Source organism: Hyperolius riggenbachi, chromosome 4, assembly GCF_040937935.1.
Source record: "Hyperolius riggenbachi isolate aHypRig1 chromosome 4, aHypRig1.pri, whole genome shotgun sequence".
NCBI classification, from domain to species: Eukaryota; Metazoa; Chordata; class Amphibia; order Anura; family Hyperoliidae; genus Hyperolius; species Hyperolius riggenbachi.
In genome coordinates, this window is record NC_090649.1 from 158,869,384 (window position 1) to 158,885,603 (window position 16,220).

Consider the following 16,220-nt stretch of genomic DNA (forward strand, 5'->3'; position numbering starts at 1 on the left):
GAGTGCGCTCTAGTGGCTGCCTCGCAAGCGCTTTGAGTCCGACAGGAGAAAGGCGCTATACAAATACTGCCATTATTACTGCCATTATCTGCTGCATGCTTGTTCAGGGACTATGGCTAAAAGTATTAGAGGCAGAGGATCAGCAGGGCAGCCAGGTAACTGGTGTGGTTAAAAAAAATAAATATGCCAGCTTCAATATCACTCACTTTAGTTGTCCTTTAAAGAGAATCTGTATTGTTAAAATTGCACAAAAGTAAACATACCAGTGCGTTAGGGGACATCTCCTATTACCCTCTGTCACAATTTCGCAGCTCCTCGCCGCATTAAAAGTGGTTAAAAACAGTTTTTAAAAGTTTGTTTATAAACAAACAAAATGGCCACCAAAACAGGAAGTAGGTTGATGTACAGTATGTCCACACATAGAAAATACATTCATACACAAGCAGGCTGTATACACCCTTCCTTTTGAATCTCAAGAGATCATTTGTGTGTTTCTTTCCCCCTGCAGCTATCTTCCACTGAAGTGTCAGGCTGTTTCTTCCTGCAGAGTGCAGACAGCTCTGCCTGTATGTAATTCCTCAGTATGTGAAAGCCCAGCCAGCTCAGAGGAGGATTTATCCAGCTTGTAAAAGATAAGAGAGAAGAGAGAAGCTGTCCTAATCTAAATAATACACAGGCAGTGTGCAGATAGGGGCTTGGAGGGGGGAGATGCATCACAGAACCACAACACTGAAGAACTTGGCAGCCTTCCAGACACAGGCTGACAAGTCTGACAAGAGAGCGATAAGTTGATTTATTACAGAGATGGTGACAGTAGAACATGCTGCAGTAAGCCAGAGCACATTAGAATAGCTTTTGGAACATGTAGGATGATAAAAAACAGGATGCAATTTTTGTTACGGAGTCTCTTTAAGGGCGGATCCACACTATAAGTGCTTTTGTGAGTGCTTGTGATTGATTAGCGCTTGCTAAAAAAATCGCTCCCATTCACTTTCATTTAAATAGCGGTAAAAGTCATCACAATCGCGTAAGTTTTTTCGCCTACTTGATCGTGGCAATTTGATTTTAATGACCGTGAATTGGGAGCGACTTTTTTAACAAGCGCTCAGCAAGCTCTTATCAAACGCAAGCGCTCACAAAAGCGCTTATAGTGTGGATCCAGCCTAAGGCTGGTTTCACAGTGGGACGTTACAGGCGCACGTTAGAGCAGCCTGTAACGCACCCCACCGCACAGCAATGATAAATCAATGGGCTGTTCACAGTGCCCACGTTGCGTTACTTAGTAACACTGCGCCATAAGACAACGTACTGCATGCAGTACTTTATAAGCGGCAGAGCCTCGTTAGACTGCTTGCACATGCTCAGTAATGTTGGGGAGCAGCGGAGAGCGGCCAGGCACATGGCTAATTAATATTCACTGCACTCAGTGACGTGCAGTGTTTACTTCCTGGAGCGGCGGCTCTGTGCGGCGATTGGCCGGGCGGGACCACGTGATGCCGCATGCGTCCAAGAGTACTCATCACGGACGCCAGAGTGAGCTGCACAACGCGGCTCACTCTGATGTCCACAACAGAGAGCACCAGGCGTTGTTAGGGGCACGTTATGCGACCATAACGTCCCCTAAACCGCAACGTCCTACTGTGAAACCAGCCTTAGTGAACATCTGTAGTTACCCACAATGCACCGCTACTAAAATATAGGCCCCTGTGTATCCAGGCTTGCAGGTGTATACCACGCCAAACTGGATTACAAATTCAGCAGTAGATTAACCAGCACTGTTTCGAAGAGTGCTGTGAATTTTTCCATGGTAAATCTATTAAAAACTGTGCAGTGTATGAGCGATTCAATCCCTCTCTGATCAGATTCAGAAGAGGAGTATTGAACTGTTCACCACATTAGGTGGCCAGCTGGACGTGTACTCCCACCTTCACACACTCCAGCAGAAAGAGCACACTGCTGAGTCACCCGGTGTAAGCATAAAGAAGGGAGGGCGTTACACGCACAGGTAGCTCTAACACGAGGAACGCTTCCTGACTGCAGCCGTGCAGCGCCAACATCCTAACTCACACAACTACCTACAACACCCGTCCCCCACACCAGCCCCGCCTCTTGTTGTGGTCATGTGACAGTGATGTCACCCAGGTCCTTTTGACTTGAGTTGAGGTTCTTTATCGGTGCTTGTGGTGCGCCCGTCTCCTGTCGGGCCTGAGTTCTGCTGCCACCTTCTGCTCATCCAAGGAACTGCAGCGTAATGCTTTCCCCGGCTTGTTCATGTGAATATGGCTCCTGCTAGTGACGGTCGAGGATCCGCAGACAACGTGATCTCCAAGTTGTCCCAGCTGGCTGACTCGCATTTATATATAGTGCGGGTAGGGATCGTGTCGTGTGTTGACTTGCACATTTGTGGTATAAATAGCTACAGTCGCATGGGGTCCGTGTACAGAGATAGCGTCACTCCTGGCATACTTATTGCAAAACTCAGTAATCTTGGTGATAGGTGATTGCACAGATAGATGTAAACTTGCCGTGATGGCAAATGTTACCCATTAGAAAGTGCTACCATTTAGTGCATGTGAGTGTCAGCAAGTAATGCAGGAATGTGGACTGAAGCTGCTAAGTATATTATTTCCACTACACGCAGATTGCATCAGAAAAATTGCGTTTATTGGAAACGGGCCCATAGGCATTCATTGGAGTCAGTTTTTCTGGATACAATCTGCGTGTAGTGGAAACCTTAGTACTTATATAGTGCCAACATTTTACGCAGCGCTGTACAGAGTATATATATTGTCTTGTCCCTCAGAGGGGCTTACAGTCTAATCCCTACCATAGTCTTATGTCTATGTATGTATATATCGTGTATGGTGATGAGCTCCGAATAGATTCTGAATTGATTTAGACTCAAAATCATTCGGAATCCAAGCGCAAATTAGTACACCTGAGCAGGCTGGTGTGGAGGAGTTAACTTACCCAGGGTTCCTTCTTCATCACTAATCGTGTATTGTATATATCATAGTCTAGGGCCAATTTAGGGGGAAGCCAGTTAACTTATCTGTATGCTTTTGGATGTAGGAGGAAACCTGAGTGCCTGGAGGAAACCCACTCAGACACAGGGAGAACATACAAACTCCTTGTAGATGTTTTTGTGTGTCTCACTAACTCGAATTTGGTCCTGTAGAGACTCGTTACTAACAACACAGACAACAAACACAGAACATTTATATCGCGCTTTTCTCCTTGCGGACTCAAAGCGCCAGAGCTGCAGCCACTAGGACGCGCTCTATAGGCAGTAGCAGTGTTAGGGAGACTTGCCTAAGGTCTCCTACTGAATAGGTGCAGGCTTACTGAACAGGCAGAGCCGAGATTCGAACCCTGGTCTCCCATTTCAGAGGCAGAGCCCTTAACCATTACACTATCCAGCCACTTCTTACTAGGCAACAACCAACTAACCTGTTGTGTCTAAAGGTACAGACACACATGCAATTTTGACTGGCCAATCACTGACCAATTTCACCACCTCCATGCAGTATACGAAGGAAAGTTGTGTTTTCCGTTTTGCATGTATTACTCTTTATTTATCCCATAGTAAATGTGTGTACGCACAACAGTTACTGTCCTTCTTAGGGATTTGGACTTGATTCCTCTACATGTTTGGTTACTATAGATGGGGGAGGGGGGGGGGGGCATTGTGTGGTGAATGATGGAGCAGCTTCAAGTTGGAGGGGTAAAGAGTAGTGTTGGTGTTTGAACTCGTGATTCTGACTCCGTATCCCAGACGTCGCACTTCAGCACCCAGCAAGTGGACAGGGTCAGGGGGAGCTCACTTATCTGCTCTGAACGGCACACTTCAAAGGATACCCGAGGTGATATTTGACATGATATGATAGACATGGATATGTACAGTGCATAGCACACAAATAACTATGCTGTGTTTCTTTTTTCTTTCTTTGCCTGAAAGAGTTAAATATCAGGTATGTAAGTGGCTGACTCAGTCCTGACTCAGACAGGAAGTGACTACAGTGTGACCCTCACTGATAAGAAATTCCAACTATAAAACACTTTCCTAGCACAAAATGGCTTTGAGAGCAGGAAAGAGATAAAAAGGGTCAATAGTTCATAGATTTTAGCTCTGGCATACGTCAACAAATGTGTATTTGAGCAAAAACAATAAAACACTTAAAAAGTCATTTTTAGGAGAAGGAAGATAGATACAATTGTTTATTTCATTTGTTTATTTACGCCTCGGGTGTCCTATAACATGACGCCAATGTTTCCTCCTTCCAAGCCAGTAGCAGGAAGCATCGAAGTCATGTGAAGCACAAATAAGTGAACTCCCTTGACCCTGTCCACTTGTTTGAATGCTGAAGTGCAACTCTGATTAGTTTCCAAATTCAATATTCTGAATTGAAACACCGACACTAGCAAGGAGGAGAACGATGTGCTCATCTAAGACACTGGATCTCTCAGATACATCCAGGCCACTGTACACACGCTATAGTTTTTGCAGAGATCATTGGCTGCCTCGGCTGAGAACGCTTTAACGTGTGTACAAGGCTAGGCTTACACCAAATGTGCTGCATCAATATATGCACTGACACACAGATATAGTGCCTTTTATTGTGGCTCTGTACTAAAAGTGCATGCAGGAGTGCACTCGTGTTACACTGAGGCCCCTTTTACACCTGGTGCGGTGTGATCCTTAACAATCGCACCGCTTCTGGTAAGTCACGCTGCACATTATAGCCGCGGTGCAATCAGTGAGACATAATTTTCATTGAAAGTATGCCATGCTTCAGGGGTTGCAGCGCACAGGTAACACTTGCGGCGACGGGACCCAGCGCAACATGTCACATCTTGTTCTGTGTGATAGCCCATAGGACTACAGTGTTCTCCCTGAGACTATCACTACTTCTGCCATGGGCTGCGGTGGTTTTATGCAATGCAATGCGATGTACCAGCTGAAGCATAAAAGAGGTCTGAATATCACAATATCTGAGCAACAATGGACATGCTGATGCAGTATATTCAGCGTAAACCATCACTAAGCTGTGCAGAGTGCTGCTACTGTTCTGTACTACCTCTAGTCTGTTGTTGTCTGGTCTCCTCCATTCACAGTTCCCCTGCTGTAATGCAATGACTTGTACTGAATGGAACCACACTGCTCTGTACTCCACTGCAGCTAAAAGCAGTGCTGGGTTTTGTGCACCATTTGGCATCATTTCTTGTGAGGACAAACCCTCCAGAATTAAATGAAGTACAAATTCTGCTGCAAACCTGAAGTGAAAAAAATGATGAGATAATGGATTGTATGTGTAGTACAGATAACAAATAGAACATTATTAGCAAAGAAAAGTCATATTTTTATTTTCAATTATGTAGGTTTTGCTTTTTTTTTTTTTCATAACGTTGCATCATTCTGTCATATTTGCAGTTCATAAACCACACTCTGTCTTTTAAGCTATAAAACAAAGCAGAAATAATGACCCTTTGAACTTTCCTTAATTAAAACCGTAACTGTCTCTCACTGTTTCTTGGCTGTTTAAGTGCTTCAGAAAACAGGACTGTATTCGACCCAGTGTTGTAGCTGTACTACGCATACAATTCATTGGCCTCAATTCACTAAGATCATGCTGGAGATAATAAGGCAAGAGAAAGCTTACCTCCACACAGTAAGAGAGTTATCTTATCTCTTCATTCCTTACGTTACCTCTTCTGTAGGTAATTTACCTGCTCTGTAGTTAAGTTACCTCCTCTGTAGTTATTTTCACACGCAGTTAATGAACAGCCTGTCTTTAACTCTGGAGTTATTTTAAGGATTAAAGAGTTAACTTAAAGACAGAAGAGTTAACTTTAGGTTTGCCTGAGGTAAAATGTTTCCTGAATACTACATGCCTTATCACCATGGTAACAGCTCTAGAAGAGTTATTAAAGACAGGAGATAAGCTTAGTGAATTGAGGCCATTATCTCATAAGGTTATTTTCACTTCAGGTTTGCTTTAACTTCTTGCCAACCGCTCCACGCCGATTGGCGTGAACGCGGCAGCAGCCCTAGGACCACTCCACGCCAATTGGCGTGAAGTCCTAGGGGCGTAGATTGCAGGGGATTGTGCACATCGATGTGTGTGCGGGATGCACACACATCGATGCGCACAGAGCTCCGTCATTCAAGCGGGGATCGCTTGAATGGCGGAGCTCTGCTCTGTCATCAGCTCTGCTCCGTCCCAGCTATAATGATTCCTGAGCAAAGCCAGGCTGAATGTTCAGTCGGGAATTTTATCAGGGCTGTAACAAGCAGGGTGAGCAGTGAAGAATGAAAAAGAGAGCAGGGTAGGTGTTTTTTCTAATGTTTCCACTGATCTATATGGTGAAATACATGAGGGTGTTTCGTCTCTGGTTCACTTTAAAGCTCACTGCCTTATCTGCTAACCCCTTCCTTTTCTCCTCTAGTGTCTTCACCCCATTACCCTCTAGATTGTAAGGGCAGGGGCCTCCCCCTAGGGTTTCCTGTTTTTTTGTATTTTCTCAAATGATCATCCATCAGTATTGATGTTTTTCAAACTACACTTCAGTTGTATGTATCTGAACTTGTATCATTGGTTGTCCTGATTGTACAATACGATGAACTGCTCATATATCTATGCTCCCTATTGTATGTTTTTGCACATTGTACAGCAATACTGAAGATGTTGGCACTATATAAATAAATAATAATAATATAATAATTAAGTAGAAGATTATCAGTAAATTTACCAATATTCTACCCCAAGGTATTTCCTGCGACCTGAAAACCAGTTTTCCCTCCGGTAAACTCCATGCTCAAATCAGCTTGCTTGAATGTACGCAGAAATCTCCTAACATTTTCAGCTAGGGGGTGATGAGGAGTGAAATGGAGAAGGTGAATGTTAAGATAAACATCAAGGCCAGTTATGAAATATTTTATATGCTTGCAATAAAGATTATCAAGAGAGGGGAAAAGCCTCCCCCTCCCCCCCAAGGGAGTGCTCAGTGTCAGCTGCATGACAACGCAGCACACCGGACACAGTGTGAATGGGCGCCACTGAAAACGCCAGTTTTTTATTTTGCTTCTTAAACAGTGAATGAATTCAGGAAACTTTTTATCTTTTCTCTTTTACAGAATATTAGCACAGGTTTGGCTATAGCTGGAGTCATTGTATGTGCAAGAAGTATTAGACTGGTAAGTTTCGCAGTAGAGTTTAATTCCTTAGGCTAGGGACCCACTTTCGGCAGCGTTCGGCGATTTTTTTTGCGTCATTTTGGAAATCAAGAGCGATTTCCAAATCACCAAAGTACTGCAATTTTTGCCTCAATTCTGGAGCAATCATGATTTGGCCCTCATTGTCCTCAATACATTCGCTGCATATCAATTGCTAAAAATGCTGCTGTGCATCAGCGTTTTGCAATCGGCCCACTACTGCAACACTGCTGTGGACTCACTCCCAGAGCCTTTCATAAACGCTACTGAAAGAGCTGTAGTGGGCCTTTAGCCTTATTGTTATTTTTAGGTGTTCAGTTCATGTTAAATCTAATATATGCAAAAAATCTTGGGCTACCATCTCTGGGAAGATGTATGAGGGTTGTCTAAAGGATAAAGGCCAGCAAGTATGCTAGATTTTCATTGCTCGGGTGAAAAGCTAACATCAGTGTAGTTGCCTCATAACATAGTTTAGTCATCTACTGTGATGGATTACTTAATGCGCACCTGAACTCAGAACGTCCTCTCTGCTCTGAAAAGATACGCAACAGCATAATACCCTTTACAGAAAAACATTTCTTTGTGTCAGCTGATACAAATCATGCAATAAATCTTCAGTGTCTTTTTCCCGGCTTTAATGGAAGCAGACATATTGTTAACTACCTGTGTTTACAAATTAGCTGCTCTGCCGTGGCAGAGGAGATTCCTGAGCTGGCAGCTGAGAGATCAAATTACAGTGGTGATTAGTCACAGGTGATGGGGAAATAGTCAGGGCTAAACTCTCTAAATACATACAGGTTGCATTTCTCTATGTTTTCCTTCTGTCCTGTGCAAGAGTTCAGGTCCACTTTTAGGACAAATGACTTCTATTGTATACTGTTGTCACTGCAGCAGGGTGCTTCCTGCTTGGATTCCTCACTCCCTTCTCTATAGAACCACACAGGTAGCCAAGCAGTGTGTATCTACTGCATCTTCATTCATAAATCTGTATCCTGAAATGATTACATTAAAGGGATACTGTAGAGGGGTCGGGGTAAAATGAGCTGAACTTACCCGGGGCTTCTAATGGTCCCCCGCAGACATCCTGTGTTGGCGCAGCCACTCCCCAATGCTCCGGCCCCGCCTCCGGTTCACTTCTGGAATTTCTGACTTTAAAGTCAGAAAACCACTGCGCCTGCGTTGCCGTGTCCTCGCTCCCGGTGATGTCACCAGGAGTGTACTGCGCAGACACAGACCATACTGGGCCTGCGCTGTGCGCTCTTGATGACATCAGCGGGATCGAGGACACAGCAACGCAGGTGCAGTGGTTTTCTGACTTTAAAGTCAGAAATTCCAGAAGTGAACCAGAGGCGGGGCCGGAGCATCGGTGAGCGGCTGCGCGGGCACAGGATGTCTGCGGGGGACCATTAGAAGACCCGGGTAAGTTCAGCTCATTTTCCCCCGACCCCCCTACAGTATCCCTTTAAGAGGAACAAGATTGTAAATATATAAAGCTGAAAGAGCCCTTATGGTAAAGCTCTGTAGAGCTGCAAGGATCAGCCAGTATTAGCGGCAGTAGATCACTTGTAAATCATTATAAGTCTGAAACTCTGCCCCTTTCATCAGCAAAATCACCATGGCCATTTTTATCTGAAGTCTTCCAAACCACTCCCACCTGACTTGCTGTGGCCCGCCCCCAGCTCTGCAGTTGCCTATTAGCCTGTGGCTGCTGAGCTGGGGGTGGGCGGAGGCGACACAGGTGAGGATGGCCACAACTTCAGAAGACTTTAGAAAAAAATGCTACAGCAGTTTTGCAGATGGAGGAGGCGGAGTTTCAGACCTGTAATGATTTAGGAGTGAGTTACTGACACCCACTAATCCTTGCAGCATTAACAGAGATCCTTACATTACAATCATTTTGGGTGACCAATACCGAGCAAGTGTCATCAGGTATAATGAGCAGTGAATTATGCTAGGAATATTCATTCTACAGAAAGTTTGCCTGAAAGTGATAATTGTTTTAATTTTCCTCTTTAGACTTCTCCGTTTTTGTGCTAAATAGGAGAATGACCTCTCCAGGCTGACAATTATTGTCCTATTTCTGATTGCATGCAATACAAGCTTCTGCTTGCATGGCACAGAAAGAGATGTAATGCTGCGAATACACGGCTCGACTCTGAGCCATTTAGATGGCTCGATAGATAATTTCCGACATGTCCAATCATCTCACCGCTCGATTCCGCATTGAAGACAATGCAAAAAGATAAGAAAAATTAGCGGAAGATAAGAGAATCGCCTGCGGTATTGAGCGGCAAAATTGAGCCTTGTATGCCCAGCATAAGATAAATGCAAAGATAGAAAGGGTTGCTGTCTAAAAATAGCAGTGTGGCCCTTACAGACTGAGTCAGGGATTTTAGCCAGTTAGAAGTGGCTTCAATGGGATTGGGGGGGGGGGAATCATAAAATAGGTGCAAAGTGGTGCAACTTATCTTTTGTACCAGTCCAAAAACTGCAACGCATGCACTGATCAGCTACGGTATTACTTTAGGCTGGTCTTTCTGCCCTATTCAATAATTGTATTTCTTTATTTTCCTATTTTGTTTCTGTTGGCAGCTTACTAAGTTTTCAAATGCTAAAGACATCCCAGAGTGGTTCATAAAGAAGAATGTAAAGTTGCGTGGCAAAGTAATTTGCGTGAAGGAGAATGCAGTAGAAATTGATCACGTTCCTATCAGTGTTCCCATTTTGTCACCTCTGCAGAAAAAATGTAAGTTAAAGAGACTCCGTAACAAAAATTGCATCCTGTTTTTTATCATCCTACAAGTTCCAAAAGCTATTCTAATGTGTTCTGGCTTACTGCAGCACTTTGTACTATCACAGTCTCTGTAATAAATCAATGTATCTTTCCCCTGTCAGACTTGTCAGCCTGTGTCTGGAAGGCTGCCAAGTTCTTCAGTGTTGTGGTTCTGCTATGCACTCCCCCCTCAGGGGGGAAAGAAACACACAAATGATCTCTTGAGATTCAAAAGGAAGGCTGTATACAGCCTGCTTGTGTATGGATGTATTTTCTATGTGTGGACATACTGTACATCAACCTACTTCCTGTTTTGGTGGCCATTTTGTTTGTTTATAAACAGACTTTTTACAACTGTTTTTAACCACTTTTAATGCGGCGGGGAGCGGCGAAATTGTGACAGAGGGGAATAGGAGATGTCCCCTAACGCACTGGTATGTTTACTTTTGTGCGATTTTAACAATACAGATTCTCTTTAAGTGTGCTTTATTCTTTATTTAAACAGAAGTTTTGACTTTTTAATACTCATGAAAAAAATGTACTTAGACTTACAAGACTATGAGACTGGTCTTACAATACTAATTATATTAAAATTATACATTTATACAGTACTGACACCTTTCCAGTACATCCACTTTGTGTACAGAAGGGGAGCATGGACATTCTGTTTGCTGCATGGGTTTCCTGGGCTTACCTGAGAGCAGTAAACCATTATTTGTAATACATTAGATTATTTTTATTAGCACTGAAAGCAACGCTTTTCACAGGCCGTTGCCTGCTTCATCAGGTTAATACAGTGTCTTCATGAATGAAGTAATCCGTCAATAGGAGCGCTTGTTGACGGATTACGGATTTGTCCATAAAGACACTGTAATAACCTTATGAAGTAAGCAAAGACTCCTGAAACGCATTGTTTTCAGTGCTAATAAAAATAATCAAATTTATTACGAATAGTGGTTTACTGCCAGGTAATCCCTTTTTATTCTTTATTCATTTCCATCCATTTGAGTTATCTTCCATTTGGGGCACCTCTTACCTCCCAGTTAAAGGGAACCTAAACTGAGAAGGATGTGGATTTTTCCTTTTAAAATAATACCAGTTGCCTGAATCGCCTGCTGATCCTGTGTCTCTAATACTTTTAGCCACAGCTCCTCAACAAGCATGCAGATCAGGTGCTCTGACTGAAGTCAGACTGGATTAGCTGCATGCTTGTTTCAGGGTGTGATTCAGCCACTATTGCAGCCACAGAGATCAGCTGGACTGCCAGGCAACTGGTATTGTTTAACAGGAAACATCCATTTCACTCTCAGTTAAGGTTCCCTTTAAATCCCCACTCCACAAGCTAACTTGGGTGGGGTAGTTGAGTTAGAGTGCATTGGACGTCTTACCCACACATTTTCGAAGGGAGCAACCCAATTGCCATGGAAGATTCTACAGACCCGAGTGAGAGTCTTATATAAATTATTCACACTTGTTGCCTTGAGACACTATACCATAGGAGACTTCTGTGGTTTATCTTGTTTTTTTTTTCTCACTCTGGCAGTCCTTCAGAACCTCACCAGAAACCTACCCCAGCACTGACTAGCTCACACCACTCTGAACCTCTCCCTTCACGTTGTATAGCACCATTCACACTGCATGCCTTTCAACATGCTATGCCATCATCCAGGACATAATGAGGGTACCAATCATTGTAGTATATAATCTTTATGTCCCACTTGTAATCCATCTGGAACTTTGGAAAATCTTCAACTGCCAATCTTTTCACTTAAAGGAGAACTGTAGTGAGAGGTATATGGATGCTGCCATATTTATTTAAGCAATACCAGTTGCCTGGCAGCCCTGGCGGTCTATTTGGATGAAGAAGTGTCTGAATCACACCAGGAACAAGCATGTGGCTAATCTTGTCATATCTGTCAAAATTGTCAGAAACACCTGATCTGCTGCATGCTTGTTCAGGGGCTATGGCTGTAAGTATTAGAGGCAGAGGATTAGCAGGATAGCCAGGCAACTGGTATTGCTTAAATGGAAACATATATGGCAGCCTCCATATACCTCTCACTACAGTTCTCCTTTAAGTGAAGAACTGCCCAATGGCCCATCCACTCCATCAGTAATATTGCTATTTACGAGCTTCCAAGACTTTCAATAGACCTTAAAGAGGAACTCCAGCCTAAACAAACATAATGTCATTAAGTTACATTAGTTATGTTAATTAAAATAGATAGGTAATATAATCTCTTACCCACACTGTTTTAACAGAACAGGCAAATGTTTGATTTCATGATGGCAGCCATCTTTTTGGTTGAAAGAAGGTGACAGGGAGCATGATACAACTGTCCTGTGTCCTGAGCACCTCTCCCAGTTGCTAGGCAACGGGAATAACAATATAGGACTCCCATCATGCTCTGCACAGCATCAAGGAAAAAAAGCCCGGGCTTTTTTTCTTTGATGGGTGGAGCTTAGCTACAAATGCAGCTAAAAATGATGCTTTGGCAAGAAAAACAAAGTTCTGATGCTGTGAAACTGTTAAAGAAACACCAAGCCTTTTCAGTTCTGCTGAGTAGATTTTTAGTCCGGAGGTTCACTTTAAGGAGAAGTATGTTTATGTAAAACGTGTGCAGATATGTAAATCCAAGCTGAATAATATTTCATTGCATTCATACCTACATCGCACAGTATATCATAAACCAATACCCTTTCCATACATACGTGAATGTGAAAAGTACATGCTGGTAGATCTGTGTGTGTGTGTATGTTTATGATGTCCCTCTCAGATGGCTGCTACTTAGATTATTGTCTGATGGGACTTTTCCCCTCCATTGCTGTGTGATCTTGTATTTACAGGGTATGCAACGCAATGCCCCAATGTGAAAAAAAAATCCTACAGAACAGCTATAGAAATTGTGATAATTTTAGGAAGCACAACTGACAGAAATGCCATACAACTTTTTATTGTATTTTATGTTAGTTGAGCTGATTGAGCACCTGAATAGAATGTTATATCTAAGTGGGTATACAAATAAAGTGCTTTGATTGGAAACTTGCAATGGCACGGTTCTCTCTCTTTTGTGTCTTGTAAGTTTTTGTACATTTTGTTAATAACAATATATTTGTTACTATAACAATTATATTGTCTACCACTTCTGTATTATGTACCAGTGTTTGTATTTTTATGCTCTCAAATTTGTTTTCTTACCCTGCTGAGTGCCATGGATGATGATGGTGCTGTATAAATTATTAATGATAATAATAGCGTGTGCAGATAGGGTTTTGGGAGTGCCATTCATCAGACAGTTCACTGCTGTCATGCCTGTAAATAAGCATTTGTCACGTCTGGAAAACCATAACTGGCTGCAGACTGAAATGTAATCAAAGGGTAATCTTTCACAATATTGAATTACAAATTGGCTTTTGTAACCCTGATATATGCTGACATATAACAGTTTTTCAACAAGGGCTTAGCTTTTTTAGGCATTTTCTTCATTTACAAGAGATTAATCTTGTTATTTTAGCCTTGGGCAAGCCCAAAAGCCCAACTTGCACTATTTTTCCGTATAAGCAGATGCATTTACCATAGAAGCCTGTAGCAGAGACTCTGAGGACCTCAACAGAGCACCGGTGTGGTTCTTGCGCTGGGCCTGATTCACAAAGCTTTTCTGTTAAATTATCTCACCTTATTTATCAACTCACAATTTATCTCTCCTTAAAGCGGAGAGATGAAAAACTATCTATAACAAGTAACTTGTCTATACATCTTATCTAAAGATTAGAAGTTTACACAGCAAAACTAGCTGAAAACAGCTTTAATAGAATAACATTATTTCTTCCTGTGATAGAATGACAGCAGCCATGTTGTTTGTGAACATTACACACAGCACTCAGCCTCTGAAAAAAAAACCCAATCCCCCTCCTTCTCCCCTCTGCCTCTGAAATCTCTGGCTAGTAACACCTCCTCCTCCTCCTCCTGCCCAGACTGAACTCCCATGAGTCCTTGCTACTGCCAAGGCTCTCTGAAAACCTGTGGGCGAGGCTTCTTCAGTTTATAGGGAATTAGAGTATTAAAACAAAAACAAAAAAGTATTTGGCTTGAGGAATGCCCTATAAACAATAGGAAAGGAACACAATTCTGCAATGAGTAAAAGTTAATCTCGGATCCACTTTAAATGACTTAACTCATGATTTACCTCTCCTTGTCAAACTTAACTCATGGTTAAGCTCTCCTTATTTGACTTAACTCATGGTTTAGCTCTCCTTATCTATTTATCTCATTAATTATCTCTCCTTATTTGTTTATCTCATGCATTAGCTCTCCTTACGAAAAATAAGTAACCTTAGTGAATCAACCCCACTGTCCGCTCTTGCTGGCTGTGTGCGATCTGGCAACAGCGCCCCCACTGGAGCCCGAAAAGGTAAATATTGCACAGGCTGTCGGAAGGCGGATCCAATCCGACGCACGTGCGGGCGAGCGGGGACGCGGCGGGTACGCACGGGGATGCGGAAGAGGCGATCTGGGGCTAATCGAGCCGCCAGATCGCCTCGTGTAGACGGGGCTTAAAGGCTCGTACATACGTGTGACTGAAGCCAACGATGGGTCCGTCGGCACCTTCTGCTGGGCGGGTTTTCAGCAGACAGTACAGCGTGTGTACAGTCTGTCGGCAGACTGATAAGGCTGTTTCTGAACGATCCGCCGGGCGGATCACTCAGAAACAGCCTTATCAGTCCGCCGACAGACTGTACACACGCTGTACTGTCTGCTGAAAACCCGCCCAGCAGAAGGTGCCGACGGACCCATCGTTGGCTTCAGTCACACGTATGTACGAGCCTTTAAGCCCCGTCTACACGAGGCGATCTGGCGGCTCGATTAGCCCCAGATCGCCTCTTCCGCATCCCCGTGCGTACCCGCCGCGTCCCCGCTCGCCCGCACGTGCGTCGGATTGGATCCGCCTTCCGACAGCCTGTGCAATATTTACCTTTTCGGGCTCCAGTGGGGGCGCTGTTGCCAGATCGCACACAGCCAGCAAGAGCGGACAGTGGGGTTGATTCACTAAGGTTACTTATTTTTCGTAAGGAGAGCTAATGCATGAGATAAACAAATAAGGAGAGATAATTAATGAGATAAATAGATAAGGAGAGCTAAACCATGAGTTAAGTCAAATAAGGAGAGCTTAACCATGAGTTAAGTTTGACAAGGAGAGGTAAATCATGAGTTAAGTCATTTAAAGTGGATCCGAGATTAACTTTTACTCATTGCAGAATTGTGTTCCTTTCCTATTGTTTATAGGGCATTCCTCAAGCCAAATACTTTTTTGTTTTTGTTTTAATACTCTAATTCCCTATAAACTGAAGAAGCCTCGCCCACAGGTTTTCAGAGAGCCTTGGCAGTAGCAAGGACTCATGGGAGTTCAGTCTGGGCAGGAGGAGGAGGAGGAGGTGTTACTAGCCAGAGATTTCAGAGGCAGAGGGGAGAAGGAGGGGGATTGGGTTTTTTTTTCAGAGGCTGAGTGCTGTGTGTAATGTTCACAAACAACATGGCTGCTGTCATTCTATCACAGGAAGAAATAATGTTATTCTATTAAAGCTGTTTTCAGCTAGTTTTGCTGTGTAAACTTCTAATCTTTAGATAAGATGTATAGACAAGTTACTTGTTATAGATAGTTTTTCATCTCTCCGCTTTAAGGAGAGATAAATTGTGAGTTGATAAATAAGGTGAGATAATTTAACAGAAAAGCTTTGTGAATCAGGCCCAGCGCAAGAACCACACCGGTGCTCTGTTGAGGTCCTCAGAGTCTCTGCTACAGGCTTCTATGGTAAATGCATCTGCTTATACGGAAAAATAGTGCAAGTTGGGCTTTTGGGCTTGCCCAAGGCTAAAATAACAAGATTAATCTCTTGTAAATGAAGAAAATGCCTAAAAAAGCTAAGCCCTTGTTGAAAAACTGTTATATGTCAGCATATATCAGGGTTACAAAAGCCAATTTGTAATTCAATATTGTGAAAGATTACCCTTTGATTACATTTCAGTCTGCAGCCAGTTATGGTTTTCCAGACGTGACAAATGCTTATTTACAGGCATGACAGCAGTGAACTGTCTGATGAATGGCACTCCCAAAACCCTATCTGCACACGCTATTATTATCATTAATAATTTATACAGCACCATCATCATCCATGGCACTCAGCAGGGTAAGAAAACAAATTTGAGAGCATAAAAATACAAACACTGGTACATAA

The 16,220-nt window shown here is 43.1% G+C and overlaps 1 protein-coding gene across 2 annotated transcripts in view; it reads left to right on the plus strand.

Moving 5' to 3' along the window:
- Positions 1-1,600: 1,600 nt before the first annotated feature.
- C4H3orf33 (chromosome 4 C3orf33 homolog) overlaps positions 1,601-16,220 on the plus strand; it is a 38,402-nt gene continuing 23,782 nt past the window's right edge. The window contains exons 1-3 of one of the 2 annotated variants that reach the window (XM_068280861.1): positions 1,604-2,369; positions 7,136-7,195; positions 9,806-9,959. In XM_068280861.1, the coding sequence (XP_068136962.1) occupies positions 2,280-2,369; positions 7,136-7,195; positions 9,806-9,959 (304 nt within the window). In that variant the 5' untranslated portion in view covers positions 1,604-2,279. Of the gene's footprint in view, positions 2,370-7,135; positions 7,196-9,805; positions 9,960-16,220 lie in introns of both variants that reach the window. The other variant, XM_068280862.1, reaches the window with a different exon arrangement.